General features: G+C 36.9%; 2 protein-coding genes across 4 annotated transcripts; one reads left to right on the top strand and one right to left on the bottom strand.

The window, feature by feature from the left end:
* Positions 1-2,428: 2,428 nt before the first annotated feature.
* LOC117329205 lies at positions 2,429-10,465 on the bottom strand. Of its 3 annotated transcripts, none has more exons than XM_033887022.1 (5): positions 10,344-10,465; positions 6,611-7,314; positions 3,933-4,041; positions 3,353-3,504; positions 2,429-2,992 (listed from the first exon to the last, which is right to left on the bottom strand). In XM_033887022.1, the coding sequence occupies exons 2-5, from the start codon at positions 7,076-7,078 to the stop codon at positions 2,834-2,836; spliced, it is 888 nt and encodes a 295-aa protein (XP_033742913.1). In that variant the 5' UTR covers positions 7,079-7,314; positions 10,344-10,465; the 3' UTR covers positions 2,429-2,833. The 3 variants fall into 3 exon arrangements, with proteins under 3 accessions (XP_033742913.1, XP_033742911.1, XP_033742912.1); XM_033887020.1 differs by having other exon boundaries at positions 3,915-4,041; XM_033887021.1 differs by lacking the exon at positions 10,344-10,465 and adding an exon at positions 10,229-10,310 and having other exon boundaries at positions 3,915-4,041.
* Positions 9,831-19,387, top strand: LOC117329204 (endo-1,6-beta-D-glucanase neg1-like). The gene is made up of 3 exons (XM_033887019.1): positions 9,831-10,011; positions 17,058-17,348; positions 17,849-19,387. The coding sequence occupies exons 2-3, from the start codon at positions 17,078-17,080 to the stop codon at positions 18,943-18,945; spliced, it is 1,368 nt and encodes a 455-aa protein (XP_033742910.1). The 5' UTR covers positions 9,831-10,011; positions 17,058-17,077; the 3' UTR covers positions 18,946-19,387.
* The last annotated feature ends 1,267 nt before the right edge of the window (positions 19,388-20,654 follow it).

Genomic DNA, 20,654 nt, shown 5'->3' on the forward strand with positions numbered 1-20,654 from the left:
ATTTTCGTGATTCAGTAAGTTTCTGAGAATACATTTATTCGATAACTATGCAAATTTAACATTAACACTTAACATATTTAAGCTGACTTGTATTTATTAAAAAAAACGAGGTTGATTCGACGTTTGGAAGGCCACCCCATAAACAAACATTTGATCAATCTTCATACTTCACATAAACAAAACAAACATCATGGCATTCGTTATGGAGTTATCTAGTTAACCTGTATGCATGTTAGTCTCTTAGAATTCTGACCTCTTACTGAAATATCTAAGGGATGTTTTTACTTTGGTTCGGCAACGATCAAAGATGGAGGCATGTTCACACAGAGTGAATTTTAACCGCTGTTATACCAACATTAACTCTCGGTATCTTCTTGAATTTTTGTCAAATAATGTTAGACTATATCAAAATGGTCTCCTATTTTCTCGATTTTTAGTGACGGTTGTGTATATTTAGGCTTCGACATATGATCATCTACAGTAAATTAGTTTTTTTTTCTTTCTTTTTTTTTAAGATAAAGTTAAATCCCAAAAGAGATGAATGTACAATGAAAGTTAAAATTATATAAAAAAAATAATTTGTGAATCAATAACCGAATAAAATATTAATTGCATACATTGTAAAAACAAACGAATTTGAAAATGACAGGTGATTCTGTTGAAACAGATGGGTGTTTTATATACACAAGTATTTATAGAATTTTACACATAGGTAAACAACATATAAAGCAGAAATACAGCAGGTGCCGAAAGCGACATGCTGGGTAACGGCAACACTCGGAAACATCAAGATCACCTGTAAGATTCTAAGATGTTCATATGATGTATACAGTACGTAGTAATTTCATATATATGTTGGATACAATTTGTTTTCTCTAAAACTGCTTCAATTACGACTCGCCAATGATAAAACGTGCAAAAAGTATGGTTTGTCAAAATGATTCTCGAAATGGGCCTAAAAAGGTTGAAAAATATCAAATGAATTATTTAAAAAATCTACATCGCCAACGGCGTGTACAATGCTTCTCACACAATTTCATAAATGGCATACACGTTACAGAACATATGATATAATTCATACCAACCAACAACATCATAAAACGATTCCTTGTAAGACCGAATGTTACCCACAAAATGTGGGGGCGGAGCCTGATGTAATATCTTAAGGAGGTAATTAGATATGCATTCACGCATTTACTTGAATTTTTAAAAACAAATATTTTTAGAAGCTCACACTTTTGAAGGGTCATAGCTTAAAGTATATCTGGTATTGTATGAAATATACAATTATCTTTTCTTGTTCTCAATGGATCATAATTGCTCTTTTATGAAGATATAGTAATATTTAATAAAAGTGTGGTTTGTGGATGTAATATAATTCCTAAAGAATATACATTTTTTTCTGTTTATATACCTCAATACCCTAAACAATAAAACTTTCACATAACCCTGTACTTTCTTACGAGCAGAAGTTACTTATGTGTGTCCATTGTCAGTTCTATTTGATTGTATTCTATTGCATGAAATTATGTCTCTGATACCTTAACAACGATCTGTATATAGACAATCAATAGTTAGCAATCAGCAGACGATATCCATTAATCATACTTCATCATATAACACAAAATAAGCTAGCATGGATCTTTTACTATACACAGAAAAAAATTGATCTGAAAAATTATTAACCTGAATTTTACTTGAAACTGACCTGAAAATTGTCTAAACATCAGGTCAATTTCGCATGAAAAATTCATGTCAAATTCTGGTCAATTTAAACTGAAAATAAAAATGTGAATTATGGCAAAAAGGCTGGTTTGGTTTTTACCTATGTTATCCAGTATCTGTTTGGGAAACGAACTGATATCAGAGTGATATTATGGTACAGATTTATCAGCTTATAGGCTTTTATATTTCTATCATCATTATATAAACCTCTTTGATCATTGTTAATTGTAATAGTATCCAATAATTATTTGTAACAAATTTAAACTGTTACACACAACTTCTGTACGCAACAACTTATATGTATACAGATATATATGTTCACACTGTTAGCTTTATAGGAATCTGTATAAATTGTAAATGTACACGATTAGTGATATGCAGTAAATGATCAATACGTTTTGGATGGCAATAAATGGGGGCATTTAAATAACACCAAATTATTAATTATTAACTAAACTCTTCAGTATACCTGTATACTAGACATAGGTAAAAAAAATACGAAACTCTGATCTAATGTTCTCGCAATTCGCGCATTGTAAAGTAACGGCATAATAAATACAAAATCACAGTTCTACTTTGAATCTAAAAAAGCACTGTGTGCGTGTTATTTACATGTCATTTAAAATGCAACTATATCAAAAACTATAAATGTTAAATTTATCAAAGATTGTATATTATGTGTAATACACCACATGAAAAGTGATTCATACATTCCATTTCAAAATATTTTATTCAATCAAGCATTTGAATTAATTTACATACAATATTTCATAATAGAGATAGATTTTAGATATAAAGTGGATTGGCAACAGGCTAAGCCTATACAGGTCCTTTCCGTACTTCCGTTATAAATATTATAAATAATTTAAGTGGTATAGTTGTATTTCTAATTATTTAACGATATAGTAAAATGGAATGCTTATTATCAATTAATGGAGGAAAAGAAAGATCATAGTTGAGAGGAAAGTTTTGCTTATAATAGAGAAAATAATTTATTGAAGAGAAAGTATAACAGAGAAGAGAAAAGGTCAATAATAACTATATACACAAATAAATAAATAAATAAATAAGTAAAAAATTAATAATAGATTTAATAGTAAATAATATGTCAGTTATTAGTACGTTGATACTGTTGGATAAAGAGGTCCAAATGGCCTGTAGTTAGACGCAGAGTGCAGTCAATCTCGAGTGTCTCAATAACTTGGTCGCCATGTCTCAATATCATATTGTTCAGGTGATCCTCCGGGATATTCCATTTATCAAATACCTTTAAAAGAATACTTATACATTAAAATTCGTATCACAAAACAATTTCTTATTTTTACTGCTCTTCGTTACAGTTGAGATACTGTGTTAAACTGTCAAACTTTTATGATTCTTTACAAAAACTTATATGTTTGACGCCTTCTAAAGATGACGTTAATACAGCAAATTGTACTACTATTATAACTACGTTATTCGGTTTTCGATATATAAATATATAGTCAGTATGCATTAGTCTCAGAGCTTATAGTAACACAATGTACACTTAAGTTAAGACATGCCTGGCTGTAAGAACACATTTTCAGTGTTATAATGATTGTATTGTTATGTTTGGTGATTTATTTTAATATCTATCATGTCTTACCTTTCTTCCAAATTCTCTAGAACGGATAAACTCCGAGACAGGTGTGCCCTTTCTCACTAGGATATGGAGGTTTGATCCACGATAGCATACTTCGACTAATATCATCCCTCTCCTCTGTCTTCCTAACCGATCAATACCACCAAATAGATTCGCTGATATTCAGAAATAAAATAAGATGATAGGTATATGGCACATGGATGGCTTTGTTTAATAATATGAGTATTCGATTTTATAAGTGTTTTGCATGTATGACTTACATTATGATAAACATATTTCTGTCACATTTATTATATATATTTTTATTATATATGTATATGCAATATTTCAATGCATTGCCTGCATGTAAAACGTTCAGGTTATTTTATACATATATCTGAGGTGTGAATTCTGAATTACGTACTTTATATGAATTAATGCGGATAAAGGACATTTCAGAACGAAGTATAAAAGACATTTCAGAACGAATTGATTTGGGGCACTGTATTCAGCATGATTTCAGTACGTTTACTTTTAATTTCACATCAATTATTTCCTAGGGCCTTTCCTTATAAGTTTGTCCTACCCGAACATGCTTCCTCGCCGTTCAAATCTTCCGTAGCATCCCTGTAATCCGTATTCCTCCTCTCACTAACAGCCTCCCTGTTATCCGCACCATTTAAGTTTACCGCACCATCCCTGTTGTCATCTCTCTTAAACGATTACACAAAAGACAGGTCTGATGACGTATTTAGTTACACAACACATGGCGCATAATGATTAAAGAAAAGCATCACACAGCTGTTTCAACCTTCTAGAACTTCTAGAGATGCAGGGACCAAGTATGTGCAATTCCAAAAGAGAAATCATAAACAATTGAAATATGTTGATGCAACTCAATGTCTCCGCACCCCGCTATATTTCCACCCCCACAAAAGCAATATAAACCGTATTAAGCTATGTGGCGGTAATTGAAGCTTGTGAATAAATATCTACATAATTATGGTCGTGCATTTTGCTTAGTAAAAAAAAATACTTGGTATTGGCAAAGAAATGCCTCCCCAACCAGCCCCCGCTAATAATAGTAACAGTGACCTTGTCAAGTGACCTCAAATCCCTTAAATTTGCACTTAATCATTCATATTTTTAAGGTTACAAACCAACTTCAACGTAAATACATGGAGCATCACTGAAAAACGTGCAGGAAATTTTGTGTGGACGGACTGGTAGACAAATAGACAGACGTACGTGGAGGAAACGTATAGTATCCCGGTTGGATTATACATTGTGAAAACATCATGGCCACCCAACCGAGTACAGTTTTCACCTTTATAAACATATTTCGAAGTACAGAACATATATTTTAAACTCGAAGAAAATGCAACACCTTCTTACACTGAACATTAAGCTCAACAGTTTACCGAATACCAATAGGCAGTGTGAGCAAGTCAAACGGTTGGGAAAGTGGTCCTAGTTCATTGCAAAAGGTTAAGAGCAGTTTTACCACTTTTCGACCCCCACAAAAGCCCTTAAAACTTGTTTAATTTTATTTTTTATTCAGTTTTCCAGCAATACAATATACTTATATATATATATGTAAACATAAATGACACAACCGGTTGAATATCGGTAACGTTTTCAAGCCGTGTATCGGCTATCTTCAGGCGATTACTTTTTAACGCTTAGTAACAACATTATGACGCAATACAATCAATAACATAATGGTGAGGTAATAATTACGTTACTGTATTTTAATGTGTAACGACACCCAATTTCTAACCATTGAGTGCCGGTTTGAAAAGTTTAACAAATATTTCTTCCTTGCATATTCGCTTTGTAGCATTATACTCGGGCATCTTGTGAAATGGATATACACGGAATGTTCACTTAGCGGAATTTTACGTGTTTCGGGCGTAAGCATTTGTTGTCTGTGAACGCGGATTCTTTCCGACAGAGCATTTCCCGTTTGTCCGATATAATATTCGCGGCAAGTAGCACAGACAATACAGTAAATTAAATTCTTGCTTTTACAAGTTAAGTCACTGTTTGGTTTTATGGTTTTTCCGTTCTTTATATGCACATGTTCCACATCGTGAATCCCCGCATGCAGACACCATAAATTCCCGTTGTTCTGAAGTATCAAACTTCGCCTTTGTTATATATATATATAGTTCAACTTGATGATGACATTGTGAATCGCTTAAATATGTAAACATAAATGACACATCAAGGCAATCACGTTAGCGATATTTAACCGGAATGGCCTTGTGTCATTTATGTTTACATATATATATATATATATATATATATATGATATGACTGGCTCAAATTTACTGTTTCTAGTGGATAGACATTCTCAAAGACACCATACATCATCTATATAGTTAACGTTATTAATTACTTTATGACCAATTGTGTACAGAATCTTTTCAATATGTTATTATCGACACACACATCCTTACTCGTATATGTTCGCACACAAACAAACACACACTTTCACTCACAATAGAAAAACCTTTAAAGCCTTTAAAACCTTGCTAAAACTATTTAACTATATGATTAAAGTCCAATTATTATCATTGTTGTTGATAATAACATTCTTCAAAAACTTGTCACGGGGACAGAAAAATCCGTGTTCTGTAGTATAACTTAATACTATGCACATGTACTCAATAACAGTCAATGATTGTTATAAGTTGTCCAATCATTGTCTCGTCAAGTATTGATAATATTACCAACTCTAAAAAGTTCCTAAGAAATTTTAATACTTTCTCTCCTATTACTACACTTAATACTCCTATTACACAGGCAGTACTCCTGGACGTGAAATCCACGTGGAATTTTTTTCACATACAATTCACGTGAAGGAATATTGCCTGTGTAGCCTATTACTAATAACAGTATACGAAAACAAAACCAGAAAAATCAGCATGGGATAAACTAGCCTTGGAAATCAGCCATTTTGATAAAACTAGGTTGTACATTAATCGTACTAGAAATGGAAACTCATATAAGATTGATAACATAAATAAAAATATGAATAACTTTCTTTGATGACGCTACAATGCATACGACGACAATAAGCTATGACGTCATAGTTAACTAAATGGAAAATATAGCTATTTTTATTGATAGTGCAAGCATTACTTAGGTCATCTGGTACCAGGGAAATTATTGGGTAACATATATAGAAATAAACAATGGAATGGTATACAAACACACAGTACAGTTGTCTGTGATAAACTCTATTATCTAGGTAATGTTTAGTATAACATTTCTTACCGTTCCTACTTCTGTGGTGTTCCCGACGGGATTACGAACTCGAACACGAATGGCCGTGAAAGGATTGTTTTGGTATTGTAAATCGGCAGGAACGTCGATTTTAAGCCCTTCTCCTGTCTGATAGGCCCATATGAGACGAGGAAACACAGTTTCTCCATCATGTCGTTGAATTTGATTGTTAACATGGAGTCGCGGAGGAAGTTGCACGATATATACATGTACTAGTCTTATATAAGGCACAATACCTCTATCAAGAAATTGTGACAATTTTCTATATTGTTTAATATATTTACTACATGAATGTCCCAGGTAATAACGTAAATATTGGATATTATATTTATTTGATTGAGACATAGTCTTCCTTCGGCTTTTCTTTCTTCTGTTTATTTCCATCAATAACCAAATACATACAATTAACTTCAGCACATGATATGTAGTTATCATTATATATGTTTCTTTACGTTTCATATTATTATTTTTATAGTACAGGTAGGCTAACCTGTTGAATGGCCGTTTCCTTTGAACAGATGCGTTACTATTGCAATCAATTTTCACCTGAACTTGTTTGGTCACTTCATGATTAAGTATATTTACAGCAACATATGTTTTCCTCCAAGAATTCGATATCCAGATATCCTAGAATGTTCGAAGTACTGATTCATCGATCTGATCTGAGCCAGATGAAACAAACACTTTCTGTCTTCCTGAAGGAGAAAAGAAATGGTAGAATTAAAACAGTATTGCAGTATATGTACACGGGTATATTACTGTGAAAATAAACTCGGCCAGTCTGTAAATGGTTAATACTTCCAATACCGCCTATTTACACTATATAGATCAGATTCCATGAACATTTTATCTGAACGGGTTTCAGCCAACGTTGATTTCTACAGGTCTGCCCATGACCAACCATTTACAAACGTGAAATTATGCCATTTCACTCCTGCAATTTATCTCAATATTGTACCTATATTACAATAATGAACTTTCTTTGTTACAACAAATGCGAAACAAGATGAAAACGGGCGAGATGTCTTACTGCGGGAGGAACCGGAGTACCAGGGGGAAACCCACATGGTTGACGTGTTGAAAAGAATAATCGTGATTGAACAATATGGAATCAAAATATTTACGGAACATCAGCAAGGCTTCAGAAAAGGACATCCATGTTTAACGCAATAAATAGAAGTCTTAGACAAGTGGACAGGAAAGCTTAACAAGGAAAACAATTGGGGCACTCTTTATCAAGGTTTCAAAAAAGCATTTGATACGGTCCTTCAATAAAGACTACTGGTTAAACTAGATATTTACGGAATAAGAAGCGACATGAAACACTTTAATACAGGAAACTTCGAATGGACATGGTTGAAATATACCGCACAAGTTATTGACAAGTGTACATGTTGAATAGAAAAGGTCACTCGAAAATAATGGAGAAGAATCCCACAGTAGAATATGATATTTTCCAACGCATAGATAATGCACGGAATACATTGCCTGAAAGGTGATCTCATCCTGGACAGTTACTGAATTTAAACGGAACTTACGTGAGCCAGCAATTAATGGTCATCTAAATAACAATATACACATGTACTTTTGTCTGTTAATAACTGAGTGGCATGTAGTTCATATGATATGGTCGTAATAAACAAATAATTGCTGTAATTGTATGTGTATTATGTGTGTGTGACGTGTGAATGTAAATGAAATTAAGATATACGAATGAGTGGTATCTCTTTGACTGTTGTATTTTATCATTTTCATTTCAAAATTTAAAATCTGTCATTTACGACTCGTCAGTCTATTTCTTTAGCCATCATCGGATTGAATTTATATAGGCTTTGCCTGTTATTCGATCTTATTGACTTTAATCATCTTTGTCGATAAAATTGAAATCAAATAAAACAATATCGTATCACACACTATTTCGAACACTGGAAGAAAGTTTCAACGGTTGAATTTGAGGTAAAAGATGCATGTTTTCAAACTCCACAATTTACTATTTGCTATTTGTCTTAAAAACAACCTTCTAACCATGATCAGAATACCTAATAATATGCCTTCTCGTATGCAGTTCGTGAACTAGGCCTGTCCCGTGTACAGTTTGTGAACTAGACTTGTCTCGTATACAATTTGTGAATACTAGGCCTATCTCGTATACAGTTTGTGAGCACTAGGCCTATCTTGTGTACAGTTTGTGAGCACTAGGCCTTTCTCGTGTACAGGTTGTAAGCACTAGGCCTAACTCGTGTACAGTTTTTGAGCACTAGGACTGTATCATATACAGTTTGTGAGTACTAGGCCTATCTTGTGTACAGTTTGGGAACTAGGCTTATCTCGTGTAGTTTGTCAGCACTAGGCTTGTCTCGTGTACAGTTTGTGAGTACTAGGCCTATCTCGTTTACAGTTTGTGAGTACTAAGCCTATCTTGTGTAAAGGTTGTGAGTACTAGGCCTATCTTGTGTACAGTTTGTGAGCACTAAGCCTATCTTGTGTACAGGTTGTGAGTACTAGGCCTATCTTGTGTACAGTTTGTGAGTACTAGGCCTATCTCGTGTACAGTTTGTGAACTAGGCTTGTCTCGTGTACAGTTTGTGAGCACTAGGCCTATCTCGTTTACAGTTTGTGAGTACTAGGCCTATCACGTGTACAGGTTGTGAGCACTAGGCCTTTCTCGTGTACAGTTTGTGAACTAGGCATGTCTCGTGTACAGTTTGTAAACTAGGCCTATCTGGTGTACAGTTTGAAAAATAGGCCTATCTCGTGTACAATTTGTGAGCACTAAGCCTTTCTTGTATACAGGTTGTGAGCACTATGCCTATCTCGTATACAGTTTGTGAGTACTAGGCATGTCTCGTGTACAGTTTGTGAGTACTAGGCATGTCTCGTGTACAGTTTGTGAGCACTAGGCCTATCTCGTGTACAGTTTGTGAGTACTATGCCTATCTGGTATATCACACTGCTGTTTCACCATTGTTTGTTTTCTAATCCTTATTACATAATATTGTACTAAGATACACGTGTGTATTTGCTCATTCGGGTTTAAGTTAAAGTACAAATGTAAAAAAAAACTTGTACATCAGACCACATACATGTAGACCCATGCAAACTAATCATGTACACTCGGCCATATCTATATGAAAAGAGGTTTAACTTTATTTATATGCACTGACTCCAAAGGATTGATATAACAATGTAATCTTACTGCGCATTTAATTCATATCTTGTGTCCTTACGTCTGCTTACGTATTACTGTTCAATATACACTGATAAATACCTTAGTAGTCATACTCAGACATTGGCTGATTTTTGTGGTACTCATTTTTCATTGGAGTATCTAGCATTTCATGAAGTCAAATGGATTTATAAAGATGACAAATCTACTGGAACCCTTTCTCAAGGTAATGTACTGTCATGTTGTATCCTATACGCCTCTCTGTAAAACATATCTGAATATACAGTACCCCGGTTTGAGTCATACTTCCGTGCCCCCTTTCGTGGTAACTCTACAATACCGACTGTTATACAGGGTTTTGATATAAACAGAACACTCATTTTTCAAGTATATGAAGTTCAATCTAGTACCAACACATAATGATATTGGAGTGAAACTCTTACCACACCATTTTTGGCAATACTCTTCTCTTCCGCAATGGCCACCCTGGTAAAAATAGGTCAAACATGAAATCACAACAAACATACTACAATATATATGATTGTTAGAGTAACTCACCTTAGCAAAGACTAACTGCTACAACATACGGTACTACAGTAATCCAGGATAAAGTCAGGTATATTGTATCTGCGAGTATGAATGCACACCTTGTACATCCCTAGCATGAAATTCATACCCTCATAAAGAATGACCTAGTATAATTACACTTCCGCATTGTTTTTCCAACTTAAAAATATAGTTCCACTTATTCATGTCCAAAACGATTTTTTTTTCACAATATCTCAAATATGCGTTATTAAATAATCATTGTTCCGTATGAAGTGATTGAGTGTTTGATTTCTTTTATTATTTTCCAAAGAGAAACAAAGAAATCCATAAATAAGTTCTGTCATTTTCTTGGAAATTGTTTATCAGTTCTATTTATATTTTATCATATTTATATATATATGTGTGTGTGTGTGTGTGTGTGTGTGTGTGTGTGTGTGCAGTATAGGCATGTCTGCTCTAAATAAAAGATTGTAATACATACGAAGTTAGTTCCTTTTTCGAGTAATATGTAGTTAAAAATATCATTTGACATAAGGTAGTGGAAAGAGGATATTTAGTTGTTTGCCGTTTATTATCAAATATATTTCATAAGTATGACAGGTTTTTACGCGCTCTGGGAAATATTAATAAAAACTGCAATCCGAAGCGGGAACTTTATTTTCATTGCTAATCACTGCAGTGACAATACAAGTTTTATCAGTTTACTAATTTTCTATATTTCACAGGCAAAAATGTTATAAAAGAACATATCTACATTAGACCCATTTGAAGTACATGTACATGTAAATACGATTAACGCCATCCGCTAGTTGACATGCAAAAAGAGATTACCTACAAACAATGGAACAGCCCCAAGCCCTAACAGCCATACCAATAAATAGAGGTTATCTACATACATGATTATCTCCTACACAACAAAGATATTTATCTCCCATTTATAGCCAAACAACAAACAGATTTAACTCTAATCTCTTCTGACACAACATACTGGACCATCACCCATTTCTAAAAACACAACTTATTTATACTCCATTATATTCCATTTCTACCCACTTAACAAATTGATCTATTTTCTCTTCCACACAACAAACAGACTTATCTCTCGTCTCTTCCCACACAACATTCAGGATATCTCCTATTTCTACTCACACAGCATACAAAGTACTAATTATCTCCCATTTCATCCTACACATCATGTAGGATTATCTGTGTCAACTGTCCCATAAATATTAAAACCAATACCCATAATTATTTCAAATTAAAAAAAAATGAAAGCAGAATTGCAAGATAAACCAACTAGAGCTGTCGCCAGGATAGCTGACTAATACCCCCGCAATCTGCACGAGTCAATGGTGAATTGGAACTGTAAATTAGAGGCTAACTAAGATAACCCAGTAATATAGTGATCCGTTGCCATAACAACCATAATTTTGAGAAAAAGAAAGTGGCATGCACATCTACCCATGGTCCTCTATATTTGTGTGAAGTGTCATTGAAATCGGCCCTTCGGATTAGGAGGAGTTGTCCGGACAAACTTAAAGTTAAAGTTCTTATCAGAAAACCTGTTTATAGTGACCAGTTGCCATAGCAACCATAATTTTGAAAACAAAGAAAGTGGCATGCACATCTTCATATGGTCCTCTATATTTGTGTGAAGTTTCATTGAAATCGGCCCTTCGGTTTAGGAGGAGTTGTCCGGACAAACTTAAAGTTATGGTCCTTATCAGAAACCCTGTTTATAGTGACCAGTTGCCATAGCAACCATAATTTTGAAAACAAAGAAAGTGGCATGCACATCTTCATATGGTCCTCTATATTTGTGTGAAGTTTCATTGAAATCGGCCCTTCGGTTTAGGAGGAGTTGTCCGGACAAACTTAAAGTTATGGTCCTTATCAGAAACCCTGTTTATAGTGACCAGTGGAATTGGCCATTTAGTTTAGGAGGAGTTGTCAGGACAAACTTAAAGTCATGGTTCTTATTGGAAAACCTGTTTGTAGTGACCAGCTGCCATAGCAACCAAAATTTTGAGAAACAAAGTGGCATGCACATCTACAGATGATCATTAATATTTGTGTGAAGTTTCATCGGAATTGGCCCATCGGTTTAGGAGGAGTTGTCCGGACAATATGCGTCTACAGACAGACAGACGGACGGACGGACGGACGGACCACCTGATTCCAGTATACCCCCCTAACTTCGTTGCGGAGGTATAACTATACCGTGTAGAAGTAACCATAGTCATAGTGAAATAGGTCTTTCTGAATCAATGAAGTGTTATTTTGTGTATGAAACCAAAACGAGTATAAAATTAAAATAATTCCAAAACTGAGACATTTTTTCCACAAACAGTTATACAATCTGTGTTTTCCTGTACAAACAGTTATATAATCTGTGTATTCCTGTACAAACAGTTATACAATCTGTGTATTCCTGTACAGTTATACAATCTGTGTATTCCTGTACAGTTATACAATCTGTGTATTCCTGTACAAACAGTTATACAATCTGTGTATTCCTGCACAAACAGTTATACAATCTGTGTATTCCTGTACAAACAGTTATACAATCTGTGTATTCCTGTACAAACAGTTATACAATCTGTGTATTCCTGTACAAACAGTTATACAATCTGTGTATTCCTGTGAGTAACATATTCAAAATTCATGTCTGACAGGTTCTATGTAATGCATCAACCTATAACTTTGAACTATTGGAAAGTTAAAGTTAATTAGTATCTTCTTTTCATTACACAAGAAATAAATTATCAAATTCACATTAAGAACTCATAAGAGACTAGTGACAACTAAAACTCAATGATACTATTGTATCCATCCTTGTACAACAGCACTCACTCTTACCAATTCAATTACAGTGTGAAGGCAAGTTATATCCAATACTTAAACCCTTTTCACTTACAACATAGATCCATGAGAGAAGTTCAACAATGTAGTGTGATATTTCACCAACAAATAAACAAGCAATATTTATTTGCCAATCATAACTAAGCAAAATATGCATTGGCCAATCAAATTAAAATACTGCTTAAAATCTTGACAAATTACTAACTAACATGCAATGCATAGGCCATATCTAGTCATCAAAAGGAATTTCTTACGACTGTAAGTTTAGAATGTCAAATTTAATTCCTATAATAATTTTCAACATGGTTATTCTAGTATCCCTTTCATGCGATTTTTGAAAGGGAATCTTGACCTTGCATCCAGATCAAACCTGTCATTTATTTTGCAATTATAGTTACAATCATACAGTCAGCATGCAATCTATACTATAACACACATATCATTAACATAATAAATAGCACAATGTGTATGTTGTTACTGTTGGAATATATACATGGCACAAACATTTCACTACCACCTCATGTACAGCAAACTCTCTTCACTTTGTAGATCGGTGACATCTAATGTACAACAAACTCTCTTCACTTTGTAGGTCGGTGCCACCTCATATACAACAAACTCTCTTCACTTTGTAGATCGGTGACATCTAATGTACAGCAAACTCTCTTCACTTTGTAGATCGGTGACATCTAATGTACAGCAAACTCTCTTCACTTTGTAGATCGGTGCCACCTCATATACAGCAAACTCTCTTCACTTTGTGGATCGACGACATCTGGTGTACAGCAAACTCTTCACTTTGTAGATCGGTGCAACCTCATGTACAGCAAACTCTCTTCACTTTGTAGGTCGGTGCCACCTCATATACAGCAAACTCTTCACTTTGTAGATCGGTGCAACCTCATGTACAGCAAACTCTCTTCACTTTGTAGGTCGGTGCCACCTCATATACAGCAAACTCATTTCACTTTGTAGATCGGTGCCACCTCATATACAGCAAACTCTCTTCACTTTGTAGATCGGTGACATCTGATGTACAGCAAACTCTTCACTTTGTAGATCGGTGCCACCTCATATACAGCAAACTCTCTTCACTTTGTAGGTCGGTGCCACCTCATATACAGCAAACTCATTTCACTTTGTAGATCGGTGCCACCTCCTATACAGCAAACTCTCTTCACTTTGTAGATCGGTGCCACCTCATATACAGCAAACTCTCTTCACTTTGTAGATCGGTGACATCTAATGTACAGCAAACTCTTTTCACTTTGTAGATCGGTGCAACCTCATGTACAGCAAACTCTCTTCACTTTGTAGGTCGGTGCCACCTCATATACAGCAAACTCTCTTCACTTTGTAGGTCGGTGCCACCTCATATACAGCAAACTCTTCACTTTGTAGATCGGTGCAACCTCATGTACAGCAAACTCTCTTCACTTTGTAGATCGGTGACATCTGATGTACAGCAAACTCTCTTCACTTTGTAGATCGGTGCCACCTCATATACAGCAAACTCTCTTCACTTTGTAGATCGGTGACATCTGATGTACAGCAAACTCTCTTCACTTTGTAGATCGGTGCCACCTCATATACAGCAAACTCTCTTCACTTTGTAGATCGGTGACATCTAATGTACAGCAAACTCTTTTCACTTTGTAGATCGGTGACATCTAATGTACAGCAAACTCTCTTGACTTTGTAGGTCGGTGCCACCTCATATACAGCAAACTCCCCACACTTTGTAGATCGGTGACATCTAATGTACAGCAAACTGTCTTCACTTTGTAGATCGGTGCCACCTCATGTACAGCAAACTCTTCACTTTGTAGATCGGTGCCACCTCATATACAGCAAACTCTCTTCACTTTGTAGATCGGTGACATCTAATGTACAGCAAACTCACTTCACTTTGTAGATCGGTGACATCTAATGTACAGCAAACTCTCTTCGCTTTGTAGATCGGTGACATCTAATGTACAGCAAACTCTCTTCGCTTTGTAGATCGGTGACATCTAATGTACAGCAAACTCTCTTCACTTTGTAGATCGGTGCCACCTCATATACAGCAAACTCTCTTCACTTTGTGGATCGACATCTCATGTACATCAAACTCTCTTCACTTTGTGGATCGACATCTCATGTACAGCAAACTCCCCACACTTTGTAGATCGGTGCCACCTCATGTACAGCAAACTCTCTTCACTTTGTAGATCGGTGCCACCTCATATACAGCAAATTCTTCACTTTGTAGATCGACGACATCTAATGTACAGCAAACTCTCTTCACTTTGTAGATCGGTGCCACCTCCTATACAGCAAACTCACTTCACTTTGTAGGTCGGTGCCACCTCATATACAGCAAACTCTCTTCACTTTGTAGATCGGTGACATCTAATGTACAGCAAACTCTCTTCACTTTGTAGATCGGTGACATCTAATGTACAGCAAACTCTCTTCACTTTGTAGATCGGTGACATCTAATGTACAGCAAACTCTCTTCGCTTTGTAGATCGGTGACATCTAATGTACAACAAACTCTCTTCACTTTGTAGATCGGTGCCACCTCATATACAGCAAACTCTCTTCACTTTGTAGATCGGTGACATCTAATGTACAGCAAACTCTCTTCGCTTTGTAGATCGGTGACATCTAATGTACAGCAAACTCTCTTCACTTTGCAGATCGGTGCCACCTCATATACAACAAACTCTCTTCACTTTGCAGATCGGTGCCACCTCATATACAGCAAACTCTCTTCACTTTGTAGATCGGTGACATCTAATGTACAACAAACTCTCTTCACTTTGCAGATCGGTGCCACCTCATGTACAGCAAACTCTCTTCACTTTGTAGATCGTACAACAAACTTTCTTCACTTTGTAGATCTGTGCCATCTCCTTTGCATAACACTAGTTTGGTAATGTGGTTCCATGCGTTTACGATTTCTTGCACCTTTTGTCCAGACCGGTTCCCTATATCTTGCATGGTGAAACTAGTATTGCCTTCAGATGTTGTTCCGCTTCAATTCGCAATCTGCTTCCCTGTACGTATTTGCAACTAATATAACTCTTTTCTTTTCTTTACGGCTTCGTGCCTTATCCTCATATGTTCATTGACCTTTTCTGCTTTCTCTTTGATAACCAACCTCAATTATTGTTCCCTCATTATAATTATGTACGCCGAGCCCTGTTCCGAACTCCCCAGGTTCATTTATTGCAATTTTCTTCTGTTTGGTATGAATCTGATCTGAAAAACTGTTGCGCTGTGCCGGTAAGCATGTTCTAAGTAAAACCAAGCCTTCCCCGTAAACTTTCAGTTAATGCTATTTATGGCTTGTCACTTCACCTCTTGCTGAGGAGTGCATTGATAGATCACAACATCATTTTCTAGTTTCGATTCCTCTTTGGTTATCCATAGATGTGGATTCTGTCTATCTCTCCGCTTTCATATAATCTATCATTCGGTACAAAAAGTAAAATTGAATCATTCGGACTTGGGTAGTAGTATGCCATGTTCTCAGCTGTATCCGTTGTTTTCATACTGTGCTTCCTCTGCTTCTATTTTACAATTGCCCGATATATTCGCAGCCCATTTGCTAGGCGTTCACTCATATTGTTGTCTGCTCTGCTAAGTCTCCCATCCTGTAACTTGATTGTCGTATTGAGTTGCCAGGTGATTTCCTCATCACTATCCTTTACATAACGCAATGAGTGGCTTAACTTGTCGCACACGTATCTGGAATCTGTTGAAGGGCATGGTGTATTGACTAACTTTTTACTTGTCATCGAGCTCTTCTATTCGGTTTTGGAGCCCTTCGGATCCATTTGGTATTCTACCTAACTTTGTTTTCATATTCCACAGCAAGCCTAATTCTCCTGTTGATGTGTATTGGGAAGACAGCATGTCTGTCTGGATCCATGCGCGGATGGTTGACGACAGGGGACCAGAGAAACCTCTTACGTCAGCTCCCCAGAATATACGCTAGCACGGGAGGAGGAAGGGGCGTTCATATCAACATTGACAGGACAAGGCGGTACCAGACCATGGAGGGATTTGGTGCGGCACTCACGAGCTCAGCCGCTTATGTCATTCACAACAGCCCCGAATACGATGAAATCGTCAATGAACTCTTTAGTCCATATGCTGGAATTGGTATGCATGCGTACTTTAAAGCAATCTACATTTCTCTTGTAAATCAACATAAATGTTTTCATAAAGCTACAACAAATATATCCTATTTGTATCTGAAAACATAACAACAGGCCAGCATTGGTTTTGCACTCTACGATAATTAGTCATCGACTTGGTTCAAATTGTAACAGAAATTCTTAAATGGACTTTGACGAATGTCGCTTGACGAAATTGGCTAACATGATAGTGTACGTTGTATAGTGACACCATTCGTTGCATGATAATGATTGGAATCTTATTTATGACGGTATGATAAAATGTCACCTGAATGATTGAAGCACAGTGCAACTTCACTATCGAGAACAAAAACCTTGGCCTTCAGAGAAGGGCATATATACTGTTCTCTTATAAAACACCATTCGTCATCGTTATATCCAGACATTGCTAATGCACGAAAACATTTATTGTGAAAAATTAACAACGTACATTGTTTTTAAAATCATGATCGCATCTAATTGTAGGTATCAGCTACATTCGGTTGCCGATGGGAGCATCCGACATCCAGGCAGAAGCACCTTACACATACGCCGATACTGCCTGGGACTTCAATCTCGACCACTTCAGCATAGACAAGGATCGTCATTTTATTATTCCTGTTATCAAGAAAGCACTCCGGGTTAACCCAAGTTTGAAGATTATGGGAACTCCCTGGACTGCCCCGGCGTGGATGAAAACTAGCAACAGACTTCAGGGCGGTCAACTGAAGAGGGATGCTAACATCAATGACGCTTACGCAAAGTACTTCCTTAAATTCATTCCGGAATATCAGAGGGAGGGCATTAACATAGCCGCGGTTACAGTCCAGAACGAACCGCTCAATGGTAACGACCAGTACCCTACCATGGAAATGTCATGGCAACAGGAGAGCGAGTTCGTGAAGCATCACCTCGGTCCCGTATTCCGATCAAACAACAACAAAACAAAGATCCTTCTTTACGACCACAACTGGGACAACACGGATTATGCAAATAATATTCTAGATGATCATGATACAAGTCAGTACGTATCGGGAGTAGCATGGCATTGTTATGGTGGCGACAAGAACACACCTCTTCAGGTGCATAACAGACACCCAACTGTCGACATGTACTTCTCCGAATGTTCTGGCGGTACTTGGGCTTCTGATTTCAGCGGCAACTTGATGTGGAACGCCGAAACATTATTTATAGCACAGCCTCGCGGGTGGACAAAGACCGTCTTGCTATGGAATCTTGCACTAGACGAGAACCATGGCCCGCATGTGCAGACAAATGGTGGTTGCAAGACATGTAGGGGTGCGCTCACAGTGCAGTCACGCGGGGGATACACCAAGGAAGTAGAATTCTACCTTATTGGCCATCTCAGCAAGTTCGTCAAACCTGGCGCCGTCCGGATTGACTCCAACACTGGTCAGAACATCAACACTGTTGCCTTTCAGAATTCTGATGGTTCAGTGGCCGTGCTTATGCAGAATTCTGACTCCAATTCCAAGGATGTAACGGTACAAGTGGACAATGACAACAGTCGATCGTACATTTATAACATGCCTGGTCACGCGATCGCCACATTCCTTCTCTAACCACGTACATAACTGCCGGTACAAGTACACATATAATATTTGATGTTGCACGTTTTATGAGTAATTCTATAAATTATTATATGCCATAATCACCATTTGACTATGCAGTTAGATATCGAAGTTACAATTCAACGAGCTATCATAATCACTAATACCCTCAAAGATTTTGGAAATCGAAATTAACTTATCTGATCATTGTTTTTAGTGTTGAATCTTCCGATAGCAGCACGAATTATACTGGAGTCGCCGCAGTATGGTAATAAACCCATTGATTATTACATTACAGAGCAGCTATAATGAATATAATTCTAAAATACACATGATACGTCAGCATATTAAGTAGTTAGTTGTTTGAAAACGGATACAAGAGATGACAGAAACAAAAAATCAGCGGATGTCTTCTTTTTTTCTCATCAATCAAATAAAACGATCCTCGATGAAAGTGTTGGTACATCATTGCCTTTAATAATAATGTTACAGCGTCACGGAAGAACTTGAGATGGATATGATTAAATCGCTTCACCCTGTGATCACTTACATTTGATATGAAGTCAGTTTTACTTTTTATTGCATTTTCTCAGATTTCATTACTACTGATGGCACTCCACCAACATTTGTCCATACACGTACCATCAGAGTACTTGACCTTTGGCATCATTTTGGCCTTTACAGCAGCTGTGTATAACTTGGATGCGCAATCGACTAGCTAGATGCAAAATGTAGTGGAATGAAATAAAATGCCTAGTTTCACTGCAATTTTGAAAGTGGTAGACGAATTCTCTTGGAATGTTTAACTACGACCTTTGTTGTTTGAATGACCAGAGTTTCTGCAATTTCATTTTTTATTCCCTCATCATCATTTCAGAAATGTTTGAATCATTGAGTCCTTCTCCCTAACAACGCTGCCTCGCGTATTACAATCTCGCTTCCATCTTGATGGCGTAAGGGAAGATTTTTCCCAACATTTAATAGGGTCAGAATTTTTTTTTCTTTTCTCAACATTTTATAGGCTCAGACATTTCTTTTGGAACGACTTCCGAGTGTTACTATTGTACAGTTGATAGAATTATGGCGAATTTCACTTCAAGTGGTCCACAATATTTGATGAACCGGAGACTTTTTGTCGACTTTCTGCTAGGTATTTCCATACACTGTCCTCGTGAATTGGCTCGGATGTCACATCCAGCTAGAGTGGCTCGGAGATCACATCACGCTGGAGTGGCTCGGAGATCAAATCCTACTGGTGTGGCTCGGAGATCACATCCTACTGGAGTGGCTCGGAGATCACATCACGCTGAAGTGGCTCGGAGATCAAATCCTACTGGAGTGGCTCGGAGATCACATCCTACCTGAGCTGCTCGGAGATCACATCCTACTGGAGTGGCTCGGATATCACATCCTACTGGAGTGGCTCGGATATCACATCCTACCTGAGCTGCTCGGAGATCACATCCTACTGGTGTGGGTCGGAGATCACATCCTACTGGTGTGACTCGGAGATCACATCCTACTGGTGTGGCTCGGAGATCACATCCTACTGGAGTGGCTCGGAGATCACATCCTACCTGAGTTGCTCGGATATCACATCCTAGTGGAGTGGCTCGGAGATCACATCCTACTGGAGTGGCTCGGAGATAATATCCTGCTGAAGTGGCTCGGGGATCACATCCTGATGGAGTGGCTCGGATATCACATCCTACCTGAGCTGC

This window comes from Pecten maximus, chromosome 6 (assembly GCF_902652985.1).
Source record: "Pecten maximus chromosome 6, xPecMax1.1, whole genome shotgun sequence".
NCBI classification, from domain to species: domain Eukaryota; kingdom Metazoa; phylum Mollusca; class Bivalvia; order Pectinida; family Pectinidae; genus Pecten; species Pecten maximus.

Coding starts and splice junctions, on each gene's coding strand:
- LOC117329204 (XM_033887019.1), top strand. CDS start 17,078: ATGTGTATTGGGAAGACAGCATGTCTGTCTGGATCCATGCGCGGATGG. Junction 17,349..17,848: donor TAGTCCATATGCTGGAATTG/GTATGCATGCGT, acceptor ATCTAATTGTAG/GTATCAGCTACATTCGGTTG.
- LOC117329205 (XM_033887020.1), bottom strand. CDS start 7,078: ATGAAACGTAAAGAAACATATATAATGATAACTACATATCATGTGCTG. Junction 3,505..3,914: donor CGGCGAGGAAGCATGTTCGG/GTAGGACAAACT, acceptor TCTGAATATCAG/CGAATCTATTTGGTGGTATT. Junction 2,993..3,352: donor CTAGAGAATTTGGAAGAAAG/GTAAGACATGAT, acceptor ATTCTTTTAAAG/GTATTTGATAAATGGAATAT.